Genomic DNA, 23,212 nt, shown 5'->3' on the forward strand with positions numbered 1-23,212 from the left:
AGCTTGACAAAAGGTGACTGGAGCCAGCTCTGCAGAAGCCACACCTGCTCATGAGAAGGATATTCTTGTGAGTACAGGGGAAATGACATGGAGAAAGACAAACACTGATGGGTGGCTCTGCCAGCTTCCCCTGGGGTGCTTCTGGCGACTCCCAGGTCTGTGCACACCCAGATCTTTGCACTGTGCTGTTTTAACTTGGAGAAGAGAGGAGGAAGTTAGCTGCTCTGAGTGGTGTTGCTGCTAATCTCTACAACACTTTCCTGTAAATTAGGAAAGGGAATGCACCTTACCCCCGCACAAACCCTGCGCCCTGTTGGAGAAGCCCTGCACCAGAGCATACAGTTTGGCAAGCAGGGGGAGGGCTGCAGCCCAGCCTCACTTGCCACCCTGGCCAGGCCGTGATTGCCCAGGGTGCGTACTGTGGCTGGTGCTCTGCCACTGCTGTTTCTGGCCTCAGGGTAGGACACAGGTAGGCAAGTAGGGCCTGTCAGTGAGAGGCGCAGGGGATGTGTGTTCTAGGGTCTGAGATCGGCTGCTTCCATTTCAGTGATTGTCTTCGGAGCTACGTTGTCTGCTCATACAACCTCCCTTCAAGATAGTGCCATTTTTTAAATCCCATTTACCCAGAAGAAAACCTGAGACGTGGAAAGGTCGTTCGCACTCACTCACAGCAGTGATGGTTGGTCCAGAATTCACCTCCAAGTGTGAGATTTCAGTATTTTTTTTTTCTTCCTCTCTTTTTTAAATCAAATTTTATTTGAAAGGATATCACAGTCACCGGTTTGAAAAAGGTAAGCAGGCCAGGTGTGATGGCTCATACCTTTAATCTCCGCATTTTGGGAGGCAGAGGCAGGCGTGTCAGTTGAGCCCAAGAGTTTGAGACCAGCCCGTTTTACGTGGTGAGACCCCAGCTCTCCAAAATTTCCAAAACCAGCTGGTCGTGGTGGTGTGTGCGTGTGGTCCCAGCCACTGGTGAGGCTGAGGTGGAAGGGTTACTTCAGCCTGGTGGGGGGCTGCAGTGAGCTGAGATTGGGCCTCCGATCTTCAGTCTGGGCTACAGAGCAAGACTCTATCTCAAAAAAAAAAAAAAAAAAATTATAAAGGTAAACAGTACAGATGGGAATATGAGCATAAGTCACTCTCATTCCAGACCTCTGGTCCCCAGGACTTTTCTCTTGAGAGGCCATAGCCTTTGTTTTGCATCCTTCTGAGTAAACCTATTTGTGTACAGACATATCTGGGTATGCTTGTAACTGTTTTGTGAAAGTGCATTTGGAGATACGGATATCATTGTTTTGCACCCATCTTACGTTTGGATACTATGGATACTATGTTTTGGAGATTAGGTGATACCAGCACTTTGCATAGGTTTGCACCCTCTTTTTCACAGCTGCATAGTGTTTTCTTGTCTGTGAGTAGATTTCAGGTTCTTTCCATCTTAAGCTCTTAGAAAAAGTGCTGTTGAAGATCTTGATAGACAAGTCTCTGTGCAAACATAGGAAACTTTTTAGAATAAGGTTCTGGCCATGGGCCAAATTCCCTCCGCGAGGTGGCCCTAGTTTTTACTTCCTTGTACATCCGTGAGAGCTCAGGCCCCTTGTGTTTTGCTGTTATGATGAGTGAAATACGATGTCTCCGTCACGTTGGAATTTGTAGATGTAGATGACCATAGTTTCTTATTTGCCATTCATTTCTTTACATTAAGGTAAATATTCATGTTCTTTGCCTATTTTATTTTACTTTATTTTTTTTGAGACAGTCTCGCTCTGTCTCCCAGGCTGGAATGAAGTGGCTCACTCCCGGCTCACTGCACCCTCCACCTCCTGGGTTCAAGCAATTCTCCAGCCTCAGCCTCCTAAGTAGCTGGGATTGCAGGCACCCACCACCATGTGGGCCTGGCTAATTTTTGTATTTTCAGTAGAGGCAGGGGTTTCACCATGTTGGCCAGGCTGGTCTCGAACTCCTTATCTCAAATGATCCACCTACCTTAGCCTTCCAGAGTGCTGGGATAACAGGCGTGAGCCACTGTGCCCAGCCCTTTGCCTATTTTTAAATTAGGTTTCTTGTTTTTTTTTTCTTTCTAATTTACGTGAACATGTTATAGGCTCAGGGAATTTACTGATATGTATAGGTTGCAAATGTACTTTAGTTTTTCAGTTGTCTTTTTTTTTTTTTTTTTTGAGAAGGAGTTTTGCTCTTGTTGCCCAGGCTGGAGTGCAATGACACGATCTTGGCTCACTGCAACCTCCACCTCCTGGGTTCAGGCAATTCTCCAGCCTCAGCCTCTTGAGTGGCTGGGATTACAGGTGCGCACCACCACGCCTGGCTAATTTTTGTATTTTTAGTAGAGACGGGGTTTCACCATGTTGGCCAGATTAGTCACTAACTCCTGACAGTTGATCCACCCGCCTTGGCCTCCCACAGTGCTGGGATTACAGGCATGAGCCGCTGTGCCGGGCCTCGGTTGTCTTTTAAGTGTTTCATTTGTCTTCTCTCTACTCCTCCCTGTCTCTTGTGCACTTGCTGTCTCACTTAAATTTTATGTAGATGAATATATTCATCTTTCTTTGTTTAGCTTCTCAATTTATATTTCTTCACTATCTCTATTATGAAAATATTTCATCTATATAAATATTAATGTAACAGACTTGCATGTGATAATCTGCCATGTTGAACAAATGGGAATATTATCTCTCATGTGATGTTAGATTTTTCTCCTTTAAAAAATAAAGTATTACAAGTATAGAACCAAAGACATGCCCCGTGACCTCTTCTCTTCTTCCCAATCTCCCCAGAATATAATTATCACTTAAAGTTGGGTGTGTACCTATATTTTATTCTTTCATCATACACACAAGCACACACTGTTTATACACATAAATAGTGTTGTTTTGGACTCATACTTTGTTTTTACAACACCTTTTAACATAAGTTTTTACTTTGATTGTTTTATTTAAGACAGGATCTTGCTCTGTCACTCAGACTGGAGTACAGTGGCGTGATCGTAGCTCACTGCCACCTCCCATCTCCTGGGCTCAAGTGATCCTCCCACCTCAGCCTCCTGAGGAACTGGGATGGTGACAGTCATAAGCCACCAAGCCCAGCTAAGTTGTTTATTTTGTTTTTTGTTTTTTATTTTTTAAATAAAGATGAAATCTTGCTATGTTATCAAGGCTGGTCTCAAACTTTTGGGCTCAAGCAATCCTCCTGCCTTGGCCTCCCAAAGTACTGGGATTACAGGCATGACTTTAAAAAGTTAATATTATGTCTTCAAGTTGATCCCAGTTGACCCATATGGATTGATTTCTTCAGTTTACATGGCTATATAGCATTCAGTTTCATGAATGTAGCACCGTGTATCTAGCCATGGCTATACTGATGATAGTTGTTTCCAGTTTTTTTTGCTATTGCAGCACTGCCTAATAAATATCCTGGAGTGGGTTGTACTTCTATACTTCAAAATGAAATTACCAGATTGTAAAATATGCACATCTTCAGCCTCACTCAATATTGTGAAGTGTTCCTCTAAGCCTTTGTGTCAATTTGTACTTCTACCAGCAATGTGGAAATGATCCTTGGTTTTAGTCTGTATTCCCTGGTCATGAGTGAGCTGCAGCATCTTTTCATATGTCCATCAAGTGTTGGGATTAAATCTGTGAATTGCCTTTTTGTGTTCTTTGCTTTTTCTTTTCTTTTTTTTATTCCTTTGATTGTTTTGGTGGTGGTTATGGTAAAATGCACAAGCACAGGGTTATATTTACCATCTTAACTGTTTTTGTGTGTATAGTTCAGTTTTCATTAAGCACTTTCAGAATGTGCTACCATCCCACCATCCGTCTCCAGAACTCTCTTCATCTTGCCAAACTGAAACATCCTACCCACTAGTCAAAAACTCCTCATTTCCGTCTCCCCCCAGCCCTTGGCGGCCACCATTCTGCTTTCTGCGTCTATGAGTTTGACTACTTTGAGTATCTCTTATAAGTGGAATGATACAGGACTTGTCTTTTCGAGACTGGCTTATTTCACTTTGCATAGTACCTTCAAGGTTGATCCATACTGGTAGCAGAATTTCCTTTCTTCAGGCTGGATAATATTCCATTGTATGCACAGACCACATTTTGTTGATCTGTTCATCCACTGATGGACACTTGGGGGATTGTCTCCACATTAGCTATCGCGAAGTCAATAATGCTGCTATGAACATGGGTGTACAGATACCTCTTTGACATCCTGGTTTCAAATATTTTGGGAACATACCCAGAAGTGCAATTGCTTGATCCTGTCCTGTCCCTTGCTTTTCCCTTTGCTTACTTGTTTTTTTTTTGTTGTTGTTTTATGGGAGTGCTGATATATTCAAGTATTTGTTGATTACGTGCATTATGCCTGACTTACTCAAAGCATGATGTCTTGAGAACTTAGCAACCCTGTGCCTGCTGAGTGGTAGAACAGCTCTGAAAAGGTCTGTTCTGGAGTGGGGGTGCTGCTTTGGAGAGCGATTAATCAGGGGCTTGGGTGCTGACTCTAGGAGGTGCAGCACTTGGAAAGACAGAGTGTGACTTCCCCAATGTGGTCTCCTTCCTTTTCCTCACCCCTTCTCCCACCTAACCCCAGCAATGAGCCCTTGAGTCTGGCTCAGTAGGTGGATCTGCATTCAGTGCAGGGCAGAGCCTGGGTGGCAGTGCCTCTCCTTGCCTCCCTGGCTGCTGCAAGGTCCTGTGTAGCATATGGTGTGGACCCAGCAGCCAGGAGGAGGAGCTGAGTGTGGTTGGGGTCGTGGTGGGGCCAGTGGCAGTGGATCTCTCTCTTTGTTGGGCTGGGCCAATGCTTGAATGGAGAAGGACTGCCATGTGTCTGGGGAGGGCAGAACCCAGTGTCACTGACACCTTCGAGATACAGAGTTCTTGCTCCGTGTTTGGCCCATACCTAATGTTGTGAAGTTGAAATACTAGGGTGTGTTTTGAGGCTCAGAACACCTGTGATAACTTGGTCATGTGTTTATATATACACATATATATACGTATATATACACAATACACACACACACACACACATATACACACGCACAATTATTTTCCTTAACACCACTGACCTGAAGGCAGTTACCCATAATTTACAGATGAGGAATCTGAGGCTTTTGAGATTGTCAAGGTCACCTGGCCAGTGACTGGAATGGCCCATGGGTCTGAGACCGTACCCCTTTTCACTGGCTCCTGGAGGCCACACGTACCTTACGCTTCCTGGGGCTTGGTCCTGGGGTTTCATCTCAGGTTGACCCTCTTTAGGGGGAAATAAGTAGGGAGGAAGGAGATTTCCTGGTATTAGGGTGTCCTCAAGCCTTCAGCTCCCCTGGGACTGCACCGAGTTTATTGTCTGACATCAGTGACGTGGGGCAGCAGACATGGAGCTGGTAAGTGGTTAAGATCAGTCGGACATGACAACCCAGTTCTGCAGAAACCACATCATTTGCCTGGGGAAAAAGGGGGTCCTTGTGAGCTCGTCGACATGCATTTAGCAGAAAGTATGCTGGCTCTGCCAGCTTCCAGTATAAGCTTCTAGCAAGCCCCTTGTGCCTTAGATGCCCAGGTCTTTTCAAAATAAACCTGGCGTGTTTTAACTTGATGACTTTCTGCTCACAGTCATCTTATTGTTTGCTGATGAATTCAGACCTCCATTCATTTAAATATTTGTCAATTATCTACCATGTGTCAGGCATTAAATTTAGTGCTGGAGATACTATGGGACATAAGAAGTCCCTGCTTGCTCGGAGTGTGCAGTCTAATTGATACTTGGAACAGTATGGTTTAACTGCCACAAAGAAAATAAAGCAGCAGGATGTGACAGAGCTGGATGTGGGGAGTGAGGAGGCTTCTCTGGACCGAGTAGTCTGAACCCCATGCAGGGAGAAAACTGTGGCCGGGAGGAGAGGAGGCCGGAAGAAAGGTCTGGGCTTGGGTCCCAACCACTGATTCCAGATCTCTCAACATTTATAACATGACCAACTCCTGTTCTTTTTTTTTTTTTTTTTTTTTTGAGACAAGGTTTTCCTCTGTCACCCAGGCTGGAGTGCAGGGGTCGATCATAGCTCACTGCAGCCTCGATCTCATGGACTCAGGGGGTCCTCCTGTATCTAGGACTACAGGTGTGTGCCACCACACCCAGCTAATTGTATTTTTACTTTCGTAGACATGGGGCAGGGTCTGCAGTCACATGCCTTGCAAGTGGCAGAGACAGGGTTTAGTCTCAGTAGCCAGTGCCTAGGGCACAGGTCTTGGCCGGAAGAGAGAAGGCTCAGGTGAACCAGTTTCATCTGACCTGCTTGATAACTCAAACATGGCTGCCCAACTGTGCGGTCTCTGGCAGGGTATGTGAGGTGGGTAGCTGGGTGGCCCACCCCTTGCAGGCACTGGGGCGACATACCCGGGGATCAGGAAGAGGTTGGGTTTAGGCAGGGTAGAGGTGATTGTGTAGGCTGAGGGGGGAGCAGTGTCACCTTGAATGTGTTTCCATACCCAGGGGCCAGATGGCCCAGGAGGAGGGGGATGGAGGCAGGGGGAAGAATGAGGTCTTTTTGACTTTGATGTGCTTTGACTGCAAGTCAGAATGAGCGGGACACCCCCACAGGCATCTCAGCCCTCCTAATTTAGACTTTCTGAAGTGGAGCCTTGGGAACCGATGAAGCTTAATAAACTCTCCTGGTGCTTCCAGCAGGCACTTGAGGGTGGACACCACTGTCTTTGGGTCATAGGAAGTGTGAGCTAGTAGGAATCCTGGAGATTTTCTAGCCCAACAGTGTCCAGTCAAAATAGAATGGGAGCCAGAAATATAAGCCACATGTAATTTTAAATTACTTTTAAAACATTTAAATTTAGCCATGGTTTTAAAAAGTAAAAATCAATAGGTGAAATTCATTTTAATATTTTAACCCAATATAGCCAAAATCTTGGCATTTCAACATGGGATGAGTATAAAATAATGAAGGTGATATTTTATTCTTTTTTTTTTTTTTTTTTGGTACTAAATCTGTGAAATCCAGTTTGTATTTTCCACTTAAAGCACATGTCAGTGTGGACTGGCCCCATTGCAAATACTCAGTGGCCACCTGGGGCTGGGGTGACCAAGTGGGACGTGATGGAGCTGGTGCAGTCCACCATACTCATGACAGGCATCTGGGGTCAGTGAGGCAGGGCACTGGCTATGCTGGTGGGAAGCCAGATTCCAGCCCCAGACACCAGAACCTTTGGCTTTAGATCCTTGGGGTGGGTGCGTTGCTTCTCCTGGGAGGGAGGAGTGCCCGGGAGCCCCTGACCAGGACCTGGGGCAGGTCCACACAGGCCCTGGATTTCTCCTGTATCCTGAGCCTGGCCTGTTCTCTTGACTCCCACCTCATCACACTGGCTTCAGCTTTCTCACCCTGAGAAGGGAATTCAAAGCCTCTGCCCCTCCCAGACAGACACCAGGGTATGATTTCCCTTTTTCTTTTCTTTTTGTTTGAGATAGGATCTCACTTGGTCTGGAGTGTGGTGGCCTGATCTCAGATCACTGCAGCCTCCACCTACCGGGCTCAAATGATCGTCCCACCTCAGCCTCTGAAGTAGTTGGGATTACAGGCACATGCCACCATGCCTGGCTGATTTTTGTATTTTTTGTAGAGATGGGGTTTCACCATGTTGCCCAGGCTGGTCTTGAACTCCTGACCTCAAGCAATCTGCCCTCCTCAGCCTCCCAAAGTGCTGGGATTACAGGCATGAGCCATGAGGCCCTGCCCTGGGTATGATTTTCAAGTGGTTGGTGTCTTGTGACTGGCAGCTGATAAACGGGTGATACAATGTTTCTATACAGGAGTCTACAGAGCCAGGCTGCAGGGGCGGATGCGGGGGTAGCCTGTGGAGCCCGAGGGTGGGAACAGAGAGCGCCTTTTGCTGTAGGTGGAAGCCTGTCTGGCTCCTTTCCCTCAAAGGTCAGACAGCCTGAGAGATGTTTCCATCCTCCCATGTGTGGCCCTGAGGCAGTTAGCTGGTCAGTTACTCAGTGTGCTCTCTGCCAACTCTAATGAGCCAGGAAGCCTCTCCGTGCCCGGGCATGCTGTGATCACAGTGTTCAATGATGGGGTGAGGCTGCAGTGTCCAGCCAGGGGCTGTGCCACAGGGGCCAAAGGATATCTGACCTGCTGTCATTGCCTCTTCCATTCTGTTCCACTGTCACTGGGGCAATGCCATCCGATGAACAGATCCATTTATTAATTCAATATGTTTGTATTGAGAGCCCACTGGGTGCCGGGCACTGTTGTCGACACGGGCGATAAAGCAGCAAGCAAAACAACAGAAACATTTTTGCAAGCAGGGGAGGGGACCTGCAGTGTTGGGTGTGGAGTTGTTGCTGGGAAGTAGAGAAGCTGAGTAAAGAGCTGGATGGAGAGAGATGGCCAAGCCCATGTCTAGAGAAAAGCATTGTAGACTGAGTGAGCAGAAATCGCAGAGGCCCAGAGAAGGGAGCATGCCTAGCTAGCCCCCTAGACCCGGTGAGGCTGGTGTGGGCTGGGCAGTGATACGGTGTGACTGTGTCCCCACCCAAATCTCATACTGAATTGTAGCTCCCATAATTCCCGTGTGTCATGGGAGAGACCTGGTGGAGATAATTGAATCATGGTGGTGGTTTCCCCACGTTGTTCTCATGGTGGTAAGTCTCACGAAAGCTGATGATTTTGTAAGGGGTTTCCCCTTTCATGTGGCTCTCCTTCTCTCTCACCTGCTGCCATGTAAGATGTACCTTTTTTCTTCTGTCATGATTATGAGGCCTCCCCAGCCACGTGGAACTGGGAGTCCATTAAACTTTTTTCTTTATAAATTTTCCAGTTTCGGGCATGTCTTTATCAGCAGCATGAAAACAGACTAATGCAGGCAGCCTGCATTGGGAGGATTTAGGCAAGGAGGGAGGAGGTGCTGGCCAGTAGACCTCGTGTGTCTCTGTGGGTCAGAGCAAGGACCCGGACTCTCCCCGTGAGAAGAGGAGCCCATGGAGGTTTTGGAGCTGAGGAGGAGTTTTACAGATGACCGGTCTGTTCTGGGTACTTGCAATTAGTGAACCATCTGTATTCGAGTGTTGATTGGGTGGTTTCTAACCCTGTGGGAGAACTCCCCATCCCGTACCCTGCTCTCACTGTACTTGGCAGTTGTATTAATGACGTTAACTGCACAGTCCAGCTTGAGTCCCCTGTAGAACGTGGGCAGTGGACACTAAGCCAAGAGGAATCGCTGTGGGTTGGCAGACACAGTGGAGACTCACTCCTGGACGGGCTGTGGAATGTGTGTAAGCAGGTACAGCCCAGGCCGGCGCTGAGGTTTAGCAGGGAAGCCAGAGGAGTCCGTAGCCCGGGAGACCTGGCCTATAGTGGAGAGAGTGAGTCCGTGCCAGTGGTGGGATGTGGCTGCAAAAAATGGTCAGATTCATGGAAGTCTGGTGTCCAGCTGGCAGACGTTATCACACTCAGAGCTTCCAGAGAACACCTGGGCTGTGGGGGCTAGAGACTGTGTCTCGTGTGGAAGTGTGGCTGAGAAGGGGCTCGACAGGCTCTTCGTCACTGTGTGGAGCCTTTGAAGGACTTGGATGTGCTCGAAGCCCCTTCCCCTAATTGCTGTATAGGGCAGGGTGGACATCCCAGGGATCCTGGAGGCTAGGGAGCCAGTCTGCACAGGATGGTTTTAGAAGCCATAGGATATGGGGGCTCTGGGTGAAGGAGCCAGAATTCCAGCCCCAGCTCCACTCCTCACGAGCTGTACAACCTGGGCCCGTTACTGACCCCTTTCTCACCTTAGTTCCCTGGCTCCACAATGGAGGTAATTATCATGTTGAACTCACCGGGTCAACATACTTGCACGGCCCTTAGAAGCATCTAGCACAGTGGTCCTCAGCATTTGGAAATGTCTGGAAACATTTTGTCACACCTGAGAAGAGGGATTTCCTACTGGTGTCTAGCGGGTAGAGGCCAGAGATGACTGCTAAACATCCCATAATACACAAGACAGACCCCGCAACAGTGAACTCTCTGGCCCCCAAAGTCAGTGGTGCAGAGATTGAGAGATCCTGGTTTCGCGTTTAGAGCGTGCAGTACATTTCAGTTGTTAATGGGACATGCACTACATCTTTATTCACATGTTATTACTTATTTGTCAGATGTTTATAAAACATCTGCTACATACTTGGCAGTTTAATGGAATCTGCAGATTCAAAAAAGTTCCTGACCACAGAGGTCATTTAGGCAAGCTAGGAAAGCACAGAATTATATAACACAAAATTACATTATACCATAAAGCATATTCTATAAGTACACTTACTCTGGTGGGCTCTTGGCATAAAAATGTCTCCAATCTCAGAGGTCATGGGATAGTGGGCAAGACATGAAAACCTCCTATAATATAAAATTATGTTATCTCTAAGTGCTGAAATTAAGGTATAAACAATGTTTCATGGGAACCAAAACATCAGTCATTTGGAAGTATAGGTCAAGCCTTCACAGGAGAGGAACCATTTGAGCCAGATGTTGCCAGAGTGGGATGGTCTCAGTGAGCAGGATGTGGAGGGTTAGGATGTTATCTTAGTCTGTTTTGTGCTGCCATTACCACCAGGTAGGTAATTTCTAAGGAGCAGAAGTTTATTTGCCTCACAGTTCCAGAGGCTGGGATGTCCAAGATCTACAGGCCACATCTGGTGAGGGTCTTCTTGCTGCATCATCTCATGGTAGATGGAAGAAGGGCAAGGTGGAGAGTGAGAACAGGAAGGGGTCTAATTGTCCTTTTATAAGGAACCCACTCCCATAATGCATTAACCCATTCATGAGAACAGAGCCCTCAAGTATTGGGGGAACCCGCCCACAATATTTCAACATAGGTTCTTTCTATTTTCCATAAGCGTTGGCCAGCTGAGAAATAGAGACAGTATAAAGAGAGGAATTTTACAGCTGTGCCGCCGGGGGTGACATCACATACCGATAGGACCATGATGCCCACCTGAGTCTCAGATCAACCAGTTTTTATTAAAGGTTTCAAAAGGGGAGAGGGTGCAAGAACAGGGAGTACATACAAAGATCACATGCTTCAAAGGGCAAAAAACAGAACTAATAAGGGTCTAATAAACATTACATGCTTCTGAGGGAACAGGACCAAGGACAAAAGCAGAACTACTGATAAGGGTCCAACAAAGATCACAAGGCTAAGGGCAAAAGCAGAATTGCTGATAAGGGTCTATGTTCAGTGGTGCACATATTGTCCTGATAAACATCTTAACAGAAAACAGGGTTTGAGAGCAGAGAACTGACCACAAATGCTGCTAATTTGTCTGACCACAAATTTACCAGGGCAGAGTTTTTCCCCACCCTAATAAGCCTGAGGGTACTGCAGGAGACCAGGGTGTATCTCAGTCCTTATCTCAACCACGTAAGACAGACATTTCTGGAGTGGCTGTTTATAGACCTCCCCCCAGGAATGCATTCCTTTCCCAGAGTATTAATATTAATATTCTTTGCTAGGAAAAGAATTTAGTGATATCTGTCCTACTTGCACATCCGTTTATAGGCTCTCTGCAAGAAGAAAAATATGGCTCTTTTTGCCCAACCCCGCAGGCAGTCAGACCTTATGGTTATCTTCCCTTGTTCCCTAAAAATTGCTGCTATTCTGTTCTTTTCAAGGTGCACTGATTTCATATTGTTCAAACACACATGTTTTACAATCAATTTATACAGTTAACACAGTTATCACAGTGGTCCAGAGGTGACGTACATCCTCAGCTTACAAGGATAACAGGATTAAGAGGTTAAAGACAGGCACGAGAAATTATAAAAGTATTATTTGGAAACTGATAAATGTCCATGAAATCTTCACAATTTATGTTCCTCTGCTGCGGCTCCAGCCAGTCCCTCCGTTCGGGGTCCCTGACTTCCCACAACACTCATGGCCTACTCTTACGAGACCCCACCTCACAACATTGTTACGTTTAGGATCAAGTTTCTAGCACATGAACTTTGAGGGACACATTCAAACCATAGCATTCTGCCCCAATCCCCAAAATGTATGTCCTTGTCACATGCAGAATATATTTGCTTCTTACCTATAATCCCAAATTCTTATTTGTTTCAGCACCACATTAAAAGTCCAAAGTCCACAGTCTCCTCTAAGTCAGCTGCGGGTGAAACTCAAGGCATGGTTCATTCTGAAGCAAATTCCCCTCCAGTCATGGGCTGTGAAATCAAGCAAGTTGTCTACTTCCAAAGTACAGTGATGGGACAGGCATAGGACAGATATTCCATTCCAAAAGGGAGAGATAGGCAAGAAGAAAGGGGCAACTGGTCCAAACAACTCCAAAAACCCAGCAGGGGAAATAATACTAAATCCCAACTTGTCAAATAATCTTTTTCGACTCCATGTCCTGCCTTCCAGACACACTTGGGTAGGGACGTGGGCCCCCAAGGCCTCCAGCAGCCCTGCTTCTCTGGCTTTGCTGGGCTCATTCCTGGGCTCAGCAGCTCTCACAGGTTGGAGTCTTGTGCCTGCATCTCCCCCAGGTTGCTGTTGCACACTGGTAGCTCTGCAGTTCTGGGGTGTCAGGACGGCCTTACTCCCACAGCTCCACTAGGCTTCCTGGGGACTCTGAGCAGCTCTGACTCCACAGTTCTGCTTGGCATTGCTCTACAGAGGGCTCCCTGGTTGTGGCTCTGCCCCTGCAATAAATCTCTGCCTGGGTCCCCAGACTGTCCGCAGTATGCTTTGAAATCTAGTTGGAAGGAGCCAGGCCCATAGCCCCTGCATTCTGTACTCCAGTGGCATTAGGACCATGTGGATGCCACCAAGACTCACCACTTGCACCTTCTAGAGTGGTAGGTCAAGCTGCATCTGGGCCCATTTGAGCCATAGCTGGGGAGGCCAAGGAGCACTGTGCCCAAATGTGGGAGCAGAGACTTGAGGTGGCCCTGGACAGTGAGCCACAGGTCCTGAGGGTTCCCAAGACATGGCTTTTGATATAGTTACTTCCTTCAGATTTTGGCACTCTGGGGCTGTGATCACAGGTCATCTTTGCAGTGCCTTTGGGATCATTCTCATTTTCTTGATGAATAGCCTCTGGCTTCATTCTTATTGTACTAATATTCTTATCAAACAGTGGCTCTGGCCAATACTAATCTCCTTATCAAGTGGTCCATACTAATATTCTTATCAAACTATCAAATGGTAACATGCCTGCACCCTTTCTTTCCTCTCCTGAAAGTTCTTTCTCTACTACAGAGCCAGTCTCAGAATCCTTCCAGTCTCTAAGTTCTGTTTTGCTTTTTGTTATAAATTCCTTTCTTTCTTTCTCTCTTTCCTTCTTTTTTTCTCTCTCTTTCTTTCTTTCTTTCTTTCTTTCTTTCTTTCTTTCTTTCTTTCTTTCTTTCTTTCTTTCTTTCTTTTCTTTCTTTCTCTCTTTCCTTCTTTCTTTTTTCTCTCTCTCTTTCTTTCTTTCTCTCTTTCTTTCTTTCTTTCTTTCTCTTTCTTTCTTTCTTTCCTTTCTTTCTTTTCTTCTTTCTTTCTTTGAGATGGAGTCTCCCTCTGTTGCCCAGGCTGGAGTTCAGTGGTACGATCTCAGCTTACTGCAACTTCTGTCTCCCAGGTTCAAGCCATCCTCCTGCCTTAGCCTTTAATAGCTGGAATTTCAGGTGTGTGCCACCATGCCCAGCTAATATTTTTGTATTTTTACTAGAGATGGGGTTTCATCATGTCAGCCAGGCTGGTCTCGAACTCCTGACCTCAAATGATCCACCTACCTCAGCCTCCCAAAGTGCTGGGATTACAGATGTGAGCTACTGCACCCAACCCTGCTTTTCTTTATAAATTTCATCTTTAAATTATTTATTTCTTCTCAAATTTTACAGTTAAAATAAGTATACAGTTAAAATAAGTTATACAGCAACCCAGATGCTTTGCTGCTTAGATATTTCTTCCACCAAATAGCCTAGTTTATCACTCTTAAGTTCTGCCTGCTATACAGTTTGAGGACCTGGACACAATGTAGCCACATTCTTTGCTGCTTTATAACAAGGATGACTGTTATGTCAGTTTCCAGTACCTTAATCTTGAGATATAGAGACCTCATCAGAATGCCGTTTACCATCCATATTTCTACCACCATTCTGATCACAACCACTTAGTCTAAGAAGTTTCAGACTTTCCCTACAGATCTTCTAATCCCTCTTTATTGCCTGTCTCCCTCCCTCCCTCCCTCCCTCCCTCTCTGCTCTCTCTCTTTTCTTCCTTTCCTCTCCCCTCCCCTGCTTTCCTCTCCCCTCCCCTGCTTTCCTCTCCCCTCCCCTGCTTTCCTCTCCCCTCCCCTGCTTTTCCCTCCCCTCCCCTGCTTTCTCCTCCCCTCTCCACTTCTTGGCACCAATTTTCTGTCTTAGTACGTTTTGTGCCGCTGTAACAGAATACCGCAGATTGAGTACATTATAATTAATAGAATTTTATTTGGCTCATGGTTCTGGAGGCTGGGAAGTCCAAGATCAAGGGGCTGCTCTGGCAAGGGCCTTCTTGCTGCATCATCCCATGGTGGAAAGTGGAATGGCAGGACAGATCAAGAGGGGACCTAACTGGCCTTTTATAAGGAACCCAGTCCCACAATAATGGCATTAACCCATCCATGAGAGCAGAGCCCCATGATCTAAGCACCTTTTATTAGTTCCTACCTACACTGTTGCACTGGGGATCGAGTTGCAGCATGTGGACTTTGGGGGACACATTCAAACCATAGCAGGCACCTTAATAAAGGTAGAAAAGGGATGTGGCAGCTACAGTGGGAGGGAAAAGGTGGCTCCCTTAGTGTGCTTGGGAGGAGGGTAAGAGATGCATTTGCAATTCTCATGGCCACAAACTGAAGGGGCCTGGTTACCTGATAAGGAGCCTTGGCTTCGTGTAAGGAATGTGGAGCAATTGAAGCGAGAGGGTGGTTTGATCCATATCATTTCTTAGAAGGATACCATGTTGGCAATTTCGAAGAAGAGGCATGAGTGAGGAAACACTTGTGGTGAAGAGACCAGTTAGGAAGCTGTAAGTTGGGGTGGGATCTGGAACCAGGCTGTGACTCTGGAAGGGGAGCTGGAGGGCTGCACTCTGAAGTATTTCTGAGGGTCTAGACAATGTGACCTTCACACTGGGGCTGAGTTTTGTAAAATCTGGCATCCCCAGTTTCACCTATGATGCCAGGCCTGTGGTAAGGAGCTTAGCAAGCATTTGCTAGAATATGAGCAAATGGGGGTATAACTGATAATATTTAGTAACCTTGGTGGGGGAGGTGAAAGAGGGAGGTATTGGGAGATTGGGTTGATAATATGGGGGTTGGGAGCAAGGAGAGAGGCTAGCTTTGAACATCTTCCATTTGAGGAATTTAAGATCATCCAGCTAGAATATTAGAAATATTAGGATGGGATGTGGAAGATAAATTAGCGCTGAAAATAAAGAGCTCGAATCATCAGTGTATGAATAGTAGCTAAACCTCTGAAAACAAGTGAACTTGTCCTGTGAAAATGTGTAGCAGGGGAGAAGCAGAGGTTCAAGGACAGCGCCCCCGAGAATGCCAGCATTTAAAGGGTGGACCCTTGGTGGCTCACGCATGTAATCTCAGCACTTTGGGAGGCTGAGGTGGGCAGATCACGTGAGGTCAGGAGTTTGAGACCAGCTTGGCCAACATAGTGAAACCCTGTCTCTACTAAAAATACCAAAATTAGCCAGGCATGGTGGTGGGTGCCTGTAATCCCAGCTACTTGGGAGGCACAAGAATCACTTGAACCTGCAAGGCAGAGGTTCCAGTGGGATCGTGCCACTTCATTCCAGCCTGGGTGACAGAGGGAGACTCCCTCTCAGAAAAAAAAAAAGAAAGAAAAAGAAAAAGGGTGGGCCCCAGCAGCAGAGCCTACTGTCCGGGAGTCAGGAAAACCTGGAGGGAATCTTGACCTTGACTTAGAAGCCAAGGAGAAGTCATGGCCAACAGCATCAAAGGCCTCCAAGCACAGTGGAGACTGACAATAGACCTTTCTTAGGTTTGGCAATTAGAAGGTCCCTGGCCTCAGCAAGAGCAATTTCAGAATAAAAACAAGGGTGGAAGGACTGGTGTAGGGGTCGGGGGATAGAGTAGGAAGTGAGGGTGTAGTACAGGTGAAGAAGTTTGATCACTGGAGGGAATGAGGGAGATGTGGGGGTAGCTTGAAGAGCAGAGAGAGTTTTGTTTTTTGTTTTTTGTTTTTTTTTAGGAAGAAGGAAGCTTGGGCATGTTTATAAGTCAGAGAATAGAGAAGGAGAGGTGGGAGACACAGGGCAAAGAGGAGTCGGTTGGAGACTATTCTGTGAAGGTGAGGTGGATCTGGTGTCTAGGTGGAAGGATTTGGGGCGAAGAGGGAAGGTAGGAGAGTCTAGAGGTAGGCAGCAGGCAGACGGGGGCTCCAGGTTTTCCCTACAGAACTGAGGACAGTGATGGCCAGGCGTGGTGGCTCACGCCTGTAATCCCAGCACTTTGCGATGCCAAGGTGGGTGCATCGCTTGAGGCCAGGAGTTCAAGACAAGCCTGGGCAACATGAGAAACCCCATCTCTACTGAAAATACAAAAATTCGCCGGGTGTGGTGGTGCATGCCTGTAGCCCCAGCTACTCAGGAGGTTGAGGCACAAGAATCACTTGAACCTGGGAGGCGGAGGTTGCCGTGAGCTGATGGCACCACTACACTCCAGCCTGGGTGACAGAGCAAGACTCTGGAAAAAAAAAAACCAAAAAAACTGAGGACAGTAAGAATAAGTGATCGCTTGTGATCACAGACCCAGCAAGTACACCACGAGCTTCTGCCCCTCTGGTCTTCCCAGACCCCTTCCCTAGAACATTAAGCCGTATCACTTTTATGGGTCCAGGGTCTCTGAGGGGCTGGGCACCACACCGTGCCCCTGGGGGCATATCTAGTTCTGCCCCTCTTGGTTTGGCGGGTACATGCTGAGTACTCACTGTATGTTAGGCCATGAATGCTGGGCAGCAGGAGGCATGGTTTCTGCCTCCACTGGGCCTTATTTCTTCACCTTGTCCCCCAGTTCTGCCCTTGGGCAAGTTCTGTGGCAGAACTGACCAGCTCCCTTCGGCCAGGGACATCTTGGTTCCTGGCAGAGCACCAAGAAGAGCAGATTGTCTTCCTACCCGGGGGCACCTTTGCCCAGCAGGTCGGGTGAGCTGGCCTCCTGGTGAGAAGCTGGTGCCCTTGGACATGAGTGGATTTGATGCCTGCTTTCCCACCCAGATACTCTACTGTGGCTTTTCTCCAGCCCTTTATGCTCAGAGCTAGACCAGCAATGTGGGGTAGCTGCTGGGAGAAGGCGCCATGTTGTCTTGAGGCAGCAGCCAGCCCCGGAAGCCCTGGAATGCCTGGGGCCACTGAGCAATCCTATGGCTTGGCCCCACAAGGGGAGGGGGTGGGCTCGTGAAACCCTCGTTGGGTATAGCAGAGCAAGCCCTAAGACTCGCCCAGTCTGCTTAGCTCAACACTGACGCTATTTTGGAATGAAGACAAGACAATGTAGAACTTTACTGGGGAAGAGGTCGAAGAAGGGCTAATTGTCTTGTTGTTCAGGTCTGGTTAGGGCTGCTCACCTCTGACGCCAAAGGTCTTTTCCCTGGAGGATGTCTGAGTATTTGTCTTTCGCAAAAGGTGGAATGAGTAGTGTTTCCCCAGCCAGGCTGCATTTTAGAATTAGAGGAGGTGGGCCACTGGTTTGTTTCACTATTCACTATTCATGCTTGGGCCCCACCCCTAACCAATTAAATAAACATCTTGGAGAGTGGGGCCTAGTAAATGTTGAAGCTCCTCAGGTCATTGCATTGTGCAGCCAATGCTGTGACTTATGAATAGAAAGGAAGATGAAATGCACGCTGGTCATGCAAGGGAGATGTAGAGAGGGAGCAGGGAGGGTGAGAGAGGCTGCAGTTCATAAGGTCCTGAAATGTTAGAGATGGAGGGATCCTGGTTCCGGAGCACTGCAACTCAGAGAGTAGTTCCAGCCACACAGCAGGCCCCATTAGGAAGCTGGTTAGAATGCAAATCCCCGCCTGCCCTGTACCCCAATCTGGCACCCTCTGAGTCACAATGTGCACATCAAGGTTTGAGAAGTGTGCTTTCAGATCACCCACAGATCATCCAGACCAGTGGCTCTCAACCTTGGCTGCGCTTTAGAATCACCCAGGGGGCTTCAACGAACTCCAGTGCTGGGCTACATGAATTAACTCAGAATTTCTAGGTGTCGGGACCCAGATACTCATTAAAAAAAAAAAAAAAAAATTTTAGGTACTTCAGGTGAGTCTCCTCTTCAGCCATAATCAAGAACATCAGGCTTGACCAGTGCTTCTCAAACTCGGACAGATATATGAATCGCCAGGCTATCGTGTTCAAATGCACATTCTGATTTTATAGGTCTGGAAGGGGGCCAAAGAATCCACTTGTCTAAGAATGGCTCTGGGATGCCCATGGGACGGATCTGGCCTTTTTTGAGCAGTGGGAATAGGCTGACTTCTCAGTTTGACAGCAAGGAGACTGCAGGTCAGAGAGGGAGGTGTGATCGTCCACGGTAACCAGCCTGATACACATTCAGTACTTTCTGATGTACTCTACTATGTGCCAGGCAGCGTGCTACGTGTGGGACTCGAGCTGCGAACGGGACAGACCCAATTCCAACCCGCCCAGAGCTTATATCTCAGTTGGGGAGATGACAGAAAGCAAACAAGTAACTAAGCTGATGACAGATGGGAAATGCTGTGAAGGCCAGGAGGGTCGTGTGTAGGGAATGACTCAGAGACTGCTGTGGGGTGAGGGGTAGGGAAGGCATGCCCCTTTCAGAAGAGCTGTCTGGGGAGTTACTAGGACAACACCTTTAACTGGGAACTTGTGCTGATTACAAACCGATCACTTTTCTTTACGGGACAGGGCCAGGCTTCATCCCCTCTGGGGTTTGAGGATGGTGCTTCTGACTCTCCCAAGGGAGTCTGACCCTGGTCCCTGCCTGCTTGTTTCCTCTGACTCAAGACTGATTCTTCAGTGTTTGTGGGCTCAGAGCGGAGCCTGGGAATGAGTCTGCTGGGGAGCAGGACATTGACTTTATCACAAGACAGGGCTGAGGGTCATTGGTTAATGGTGTGTAAAATGGACCAGACCTCATCCAGATGCTATCCCCAGCCCCTATGAAAACATGGAAGGTTTCCCTTGGTGCACAAACACTAGTGTTTGCCTCCCTTTCCTGATCGACCGTCAGGTTCACATGGGCTGTTTGTGAAAATGCCCGTCCCAGGCCATACTCAGGCTGACCACGGTGGTCTCCAGGGAAGGGACCTGAAATGTGTTTTTAGGAAGTGGTCCAAGTGACTCTTCCGATCCAGATCATCAGGAAGCATGGCATGGATGGAAGAAACTGGCACTTGGCATCTGGTGCCTCTTTGTGTGGCTGTGGAAGCCACAGAAATTTCTTCTGCAGTCACTCTGCGGCGTGGCCCTGGCTGAGCTGGTGCTTGTGAGGAAGCCTTTGCTTGTGTGATGGGGGAACAGCAGCTCACCCCTTCCCGTGCACAGTCCTCACCTTACTGTCTTCGCCCTTACTGGAAGCATCTCCTGACTCCTCTTTGGCTGGCCAGACCCTCCCAGCTCCCTGTGCTCCCCATTCAAACACCTTCCCTCCCTGAGCTTACCCCATGGCCGGGTGGGGAGGCGTGAGCACTGTTTGCATTTGGTCAGAGTCTAGAAGGGATCAAGGAGCCCTCATGAGGACCGTGTCATAGCCCCACCCTCACTCCCAGCCTCTGGCCTGAGCAGACCTGTTTGGCTGGATTGATGATGGAGAGGCAGGCACTGACCAAGGGACGCCTTGGATGGTGGAGAATAGGTGACCCTCTGTTGGGTAAAATAGGACTCAAGCCCTCACACAGTGAGTTGGCTTAACTTTTGTGTCAACAGTGGGCGGGGGTAGCTGTCTGCCTCCTGGAGCTGGCCCTTCCTGGGTCAAAATGCAGAAGGGGACGGTGAGAAGAACCACACATAGAGGCTGCAGTAGGCCAGCCTGGCTTGGGACCAAGTCTGTGAGGGCTGGACCCTCGGTTTTCCCTTCCATGGCAGGACTCACCTGGATCTCTGATGCCACCCTTGGAGGAGGAGTTAGGAGGAATCCTGGATGAGAAAGGTCACCCTCAGGATGACTGCCCTGGGGAACGGCTTCCTGCTTTCTGGAGGAAGGAAGGGGCGGACAGTGGGTGTGTCCTGCTCCGGTGTCTAGGCAGGAGAGTTTGTGAAGCTGACCAGACACCTGTGACTCCTATTTCCTAGGTGGCCCGAGGCAGCCGGCATGACAGCTTTCCCCAGGAATCCTGCTGCCTGCTGAGAAACATGGTCAGCAAGTCCCGTGAGTGTCGTCCGAGGGCTCCCCCACCCTGGAGGACGGGCCTCCAGAAGCCGTCTTCAGCGGGATCCTGGGACCTCTGGGGGCTATGGAGGGACAGACAGGGAGCCAGGAGCCCTTCTCTTCATCTTGAAGGACACTGGGTACAATCAGCGTCAAGCCCTCAGCCAGGGCCAGGAGAGGACCAGAGACTGCTCCTGTTGAGTTAGGGGTCAGAGGGGCTCAGAAGGGGGCAGGTGGGAAGATGGACGGGGGCTGTACCTGCCTGTTTCGGCCTCTAGCTCCTCTGTGCATGTGTCCTGCAGGCTGGAAGCTCCTGGCCATGTTGGCTCTGGTCCTGGTCGTCATGGTGTTGTATTCCATCTCCCGGGAAGACAGGTACATCGAGCTGTGAGTTCACCTTCCATGTCGTTCCACTGGTTCTTGTCAGGGACGGGGCTTAGGGATGGCGCATCATGGAGCGGGGGACCTAGGAGGGCAGGAACGTTTCAAAAGCCGGCGCATGACCTCATCCCTTCAGCTACTGGTACGGAGTGTTTCCGTGAGGGTGGATGGGGGCAGGGCCTGGGATGTCTCACTGGACCCTCACCCAGGGAGTACAGGGCAGGAAGACCTGGATCAGTGGAACTGAACTTGAGATGATTCCTGCTTGGCACCTTGGGACCTTCACGCCATGGGAGAAGGCTTAGGCTGCCTGGAACATGGGCCCCTGGGTCTGACTGGGGCTCCTGCCTCCTGTCCTTTTTTCTCTCCAGTTTTTATTTTCCCATCCCAGAGAAGAAGGAGCCGTGCCTCCAGGGTGAGGCAGAGAGGAAGGCCTCTAAGCTCTTTGGCAAGTAAGTACTCAAGGATGAGGAGGGTAGAGCAGGGCATGGAGCGAGCTGGGATTGAGGGCAGCCTCCGTGTGAGGAGTAGATGGAAGGAGCAGCCCTGGTGGTGGACATGGGTTAGGTGAAGCCAGGGAGGGAAGTGAGGGCCTTATAATATTAGTCATGGGCCTAACCCTGCTTCTGGCATCAAGATTAATTCTGTTCTCATCCCCACCCGGCTTTCACCTCTGTGCAGCTACTCCCGGGATCAGCCCATCTTCCTGCAGCTTAAGGATTATTTCTGGGTCAAGACGCCATCTGCTTACGAGCTGCCCTATGGGACCAAGGGGAGTGGTAAGTTCCCACCCAGCTCTGTGGGAACCATGGGCTCACCGTGACCAGAGTGCTGCTGCTTCTCTGCTGTCCCTGGCCCCAGTGCCCAAGTTCTGAGCCCGGCTCCAGCACCAGGGTCAGGGGAAGAAGAAGGCAGCCGGGGCTCTGAGGAGCAGTGGAGGGAGGGCAGGCAGCCTTCAGAATGCTAGCTGTCGCATCAGTCCCTCCGCCTGGCTCTTTTTGTAGAGGACCTGCTCCTCCGGGTGCTAGCCATCACCAGTTCCTCTATCCCCGAGAACATCCAGAGGTAAGGCGGCACTCCCCCGACTCCAGTCTGGGCACCTTCTCGTCTTTCCTGGCCCTGTGTGAAACAGTCATGGCCTGGCCCAGGGGTGTAAAGTCAGCATGACCATAAGCAGGACCATGGGGTGATGCCTGCTTCACGGGGACCAGGGGCTGAGGGGGCCTAGGAAGTGGTCCTGAGACGGGCGCAGGCAGATCCAGGGCAGCGAGCGTGGGGTAGAACAGGGGTGCTCTACCTCTTCTGGGCTTGACCACTCCTCTTCCTATGGCAGCCTCAGGTGCCGCCGCTGCGTGGTCGTGGGGAACGGGCACCGGCTACGGAACAGCTCACTGGGAGATGCCATCAACAAGTACGATGTGGTCATCAGGTGTGTGTGTGACTGTCTCTTCCTACTGCGGTTTGGGAACTGGATATCCAAGCCAGGGACTGTACACAGGCCCAGGAGGCCTCTAGTGATGGGAATCCTCCCCCCAACCCCTAGATTGAACAATGCCCCAGTGGCTGGCTATGAGGGTGACGTGGGCTCCAAGACCACCATGCGTCTCTTCTACCCTGAATCTGCCCACTTCGACCCCAAAGTAGAAAACAACCCAGACACACTCCTCGTCCTGGTGGCTTTCAAGGCAATGGACTTCCACTGGATTGAGACCATCCTGAGTGATAAGAAGCGGGTAAGTTGGGGGACAGACTGGGGGCTGAGGCCTGGGGTTGGGGACACTGCCCGAGTCAGGACCTCACGCTCCTTGATGTCGGCCTGGCAGTCCTGAAGAGCCTGTGCGGGGATAGCAAGAACTAGGCTCCCGGCAGTCAGCGCCTTAGGCTGCCCTCCAATGGTGGTGTTCCAGTAAGCCGCCCCAGCAATGGGTATAAAAACCTGCAGGCATCAGGTGGCAGCAGCCAAAGGCACCCGTGCTCCAGGGCTGTCTGCGACAGGAACGCTTTCTGAGTAGGTGTTTGCCTGTGAGGAACTCGGGAGCCGAGGAACCCTCCAGCAGCCATCTCTAGGCCGAGGGTAGGTTAGAGCAATGAGGCGTGTGTCCTAACAGACGGTCCCAGAAAGAGTTCACTACATCACTTTGCCATCGGTCACAGGCTGAACTGTCCCATCTGGCTTTTCTGTCAAGTGTTTAGACAGCCTAAAACTTTAGTTCCTTCTACCTGTGTGGATGGTCTTGGAAGTGGTCCATGGCTTCGACCCTCTGCTTTATACACCTGGTCACCTGGCCTCCCGAGGGGGCGCCTCTCCTTCTCTCTTTCCCTGGTCCTCTCCTGGTCTCCCATCTCTGGCACAGACTTCACCTCCCTTTCCTGTCACCTTGTGTTCCTGAAGGCCTCTGCCATCACT

The 23,212-nt window shown here is 49.2% G+C and overlaps 1 protein-coding gene across 6 annotated transcripts in view; it reads left to right on the plus strand.

Moving 5' to 3' along the window:
* The window catches only part of ST3GAL4 (ST3 beta-galactoside alpha-2,3-sialyltransferase 4), a 59,919-nt gene that overhangs the window by 31,276 nt on the left and 5,431 nt on the right, over positions 1-23,212 (plus strand). For all 6 annotated transcript variants that reach the window (XM_073022210.1, XM_008021453.3, XM_008021454.3 and 3 more), the window contains 7 exons: positions 20,349-20,424; positions 20,727-20,811; positions 21,177-21,257; positions 21,487-21,584; positions 21,810-21,870; positions 22,139-22,234; positions 22,349-22,538. In XM_073022210.1, coding sequence (XP_072878311.1) covers positions 20,409-20,424; positions 20,727-20,811; positions 21,177-21,257; positions 21,487-21,584; positions 21,810-21,870; positions 22,139-22,234; positions 22,349-22,538 — 627 coding nt within the window. In that variant the 5' untranslated portion in view covers positions 20,349-20,408. The remainder of the gene's footprint in view (positions 1-20,348; positions 20,425-20,726; positions 20,812-21,176; positions 21,258-21,486; positions 21,585-21,809; positions 21,871-22,138; positions 22,235-22,348; positions 22,539-23,212) is intronic.

This window comes from Chlorocebus sabaeus, chromosome 1 (assembly GCF_047675955.1).
Source record: "Chlorocebus sabaeus isolate Y175 chromosome 1, mChlSab1.0.hap1, whole genome shotgun sequence".
In the NCBI taxonomy this organism is placed as follows: Eukaryota; Metazoa; Chordata; class Mammalia; order Primates; family Cercopithecidae; genus Chlorocebus; species Chlorocebus sabaeus.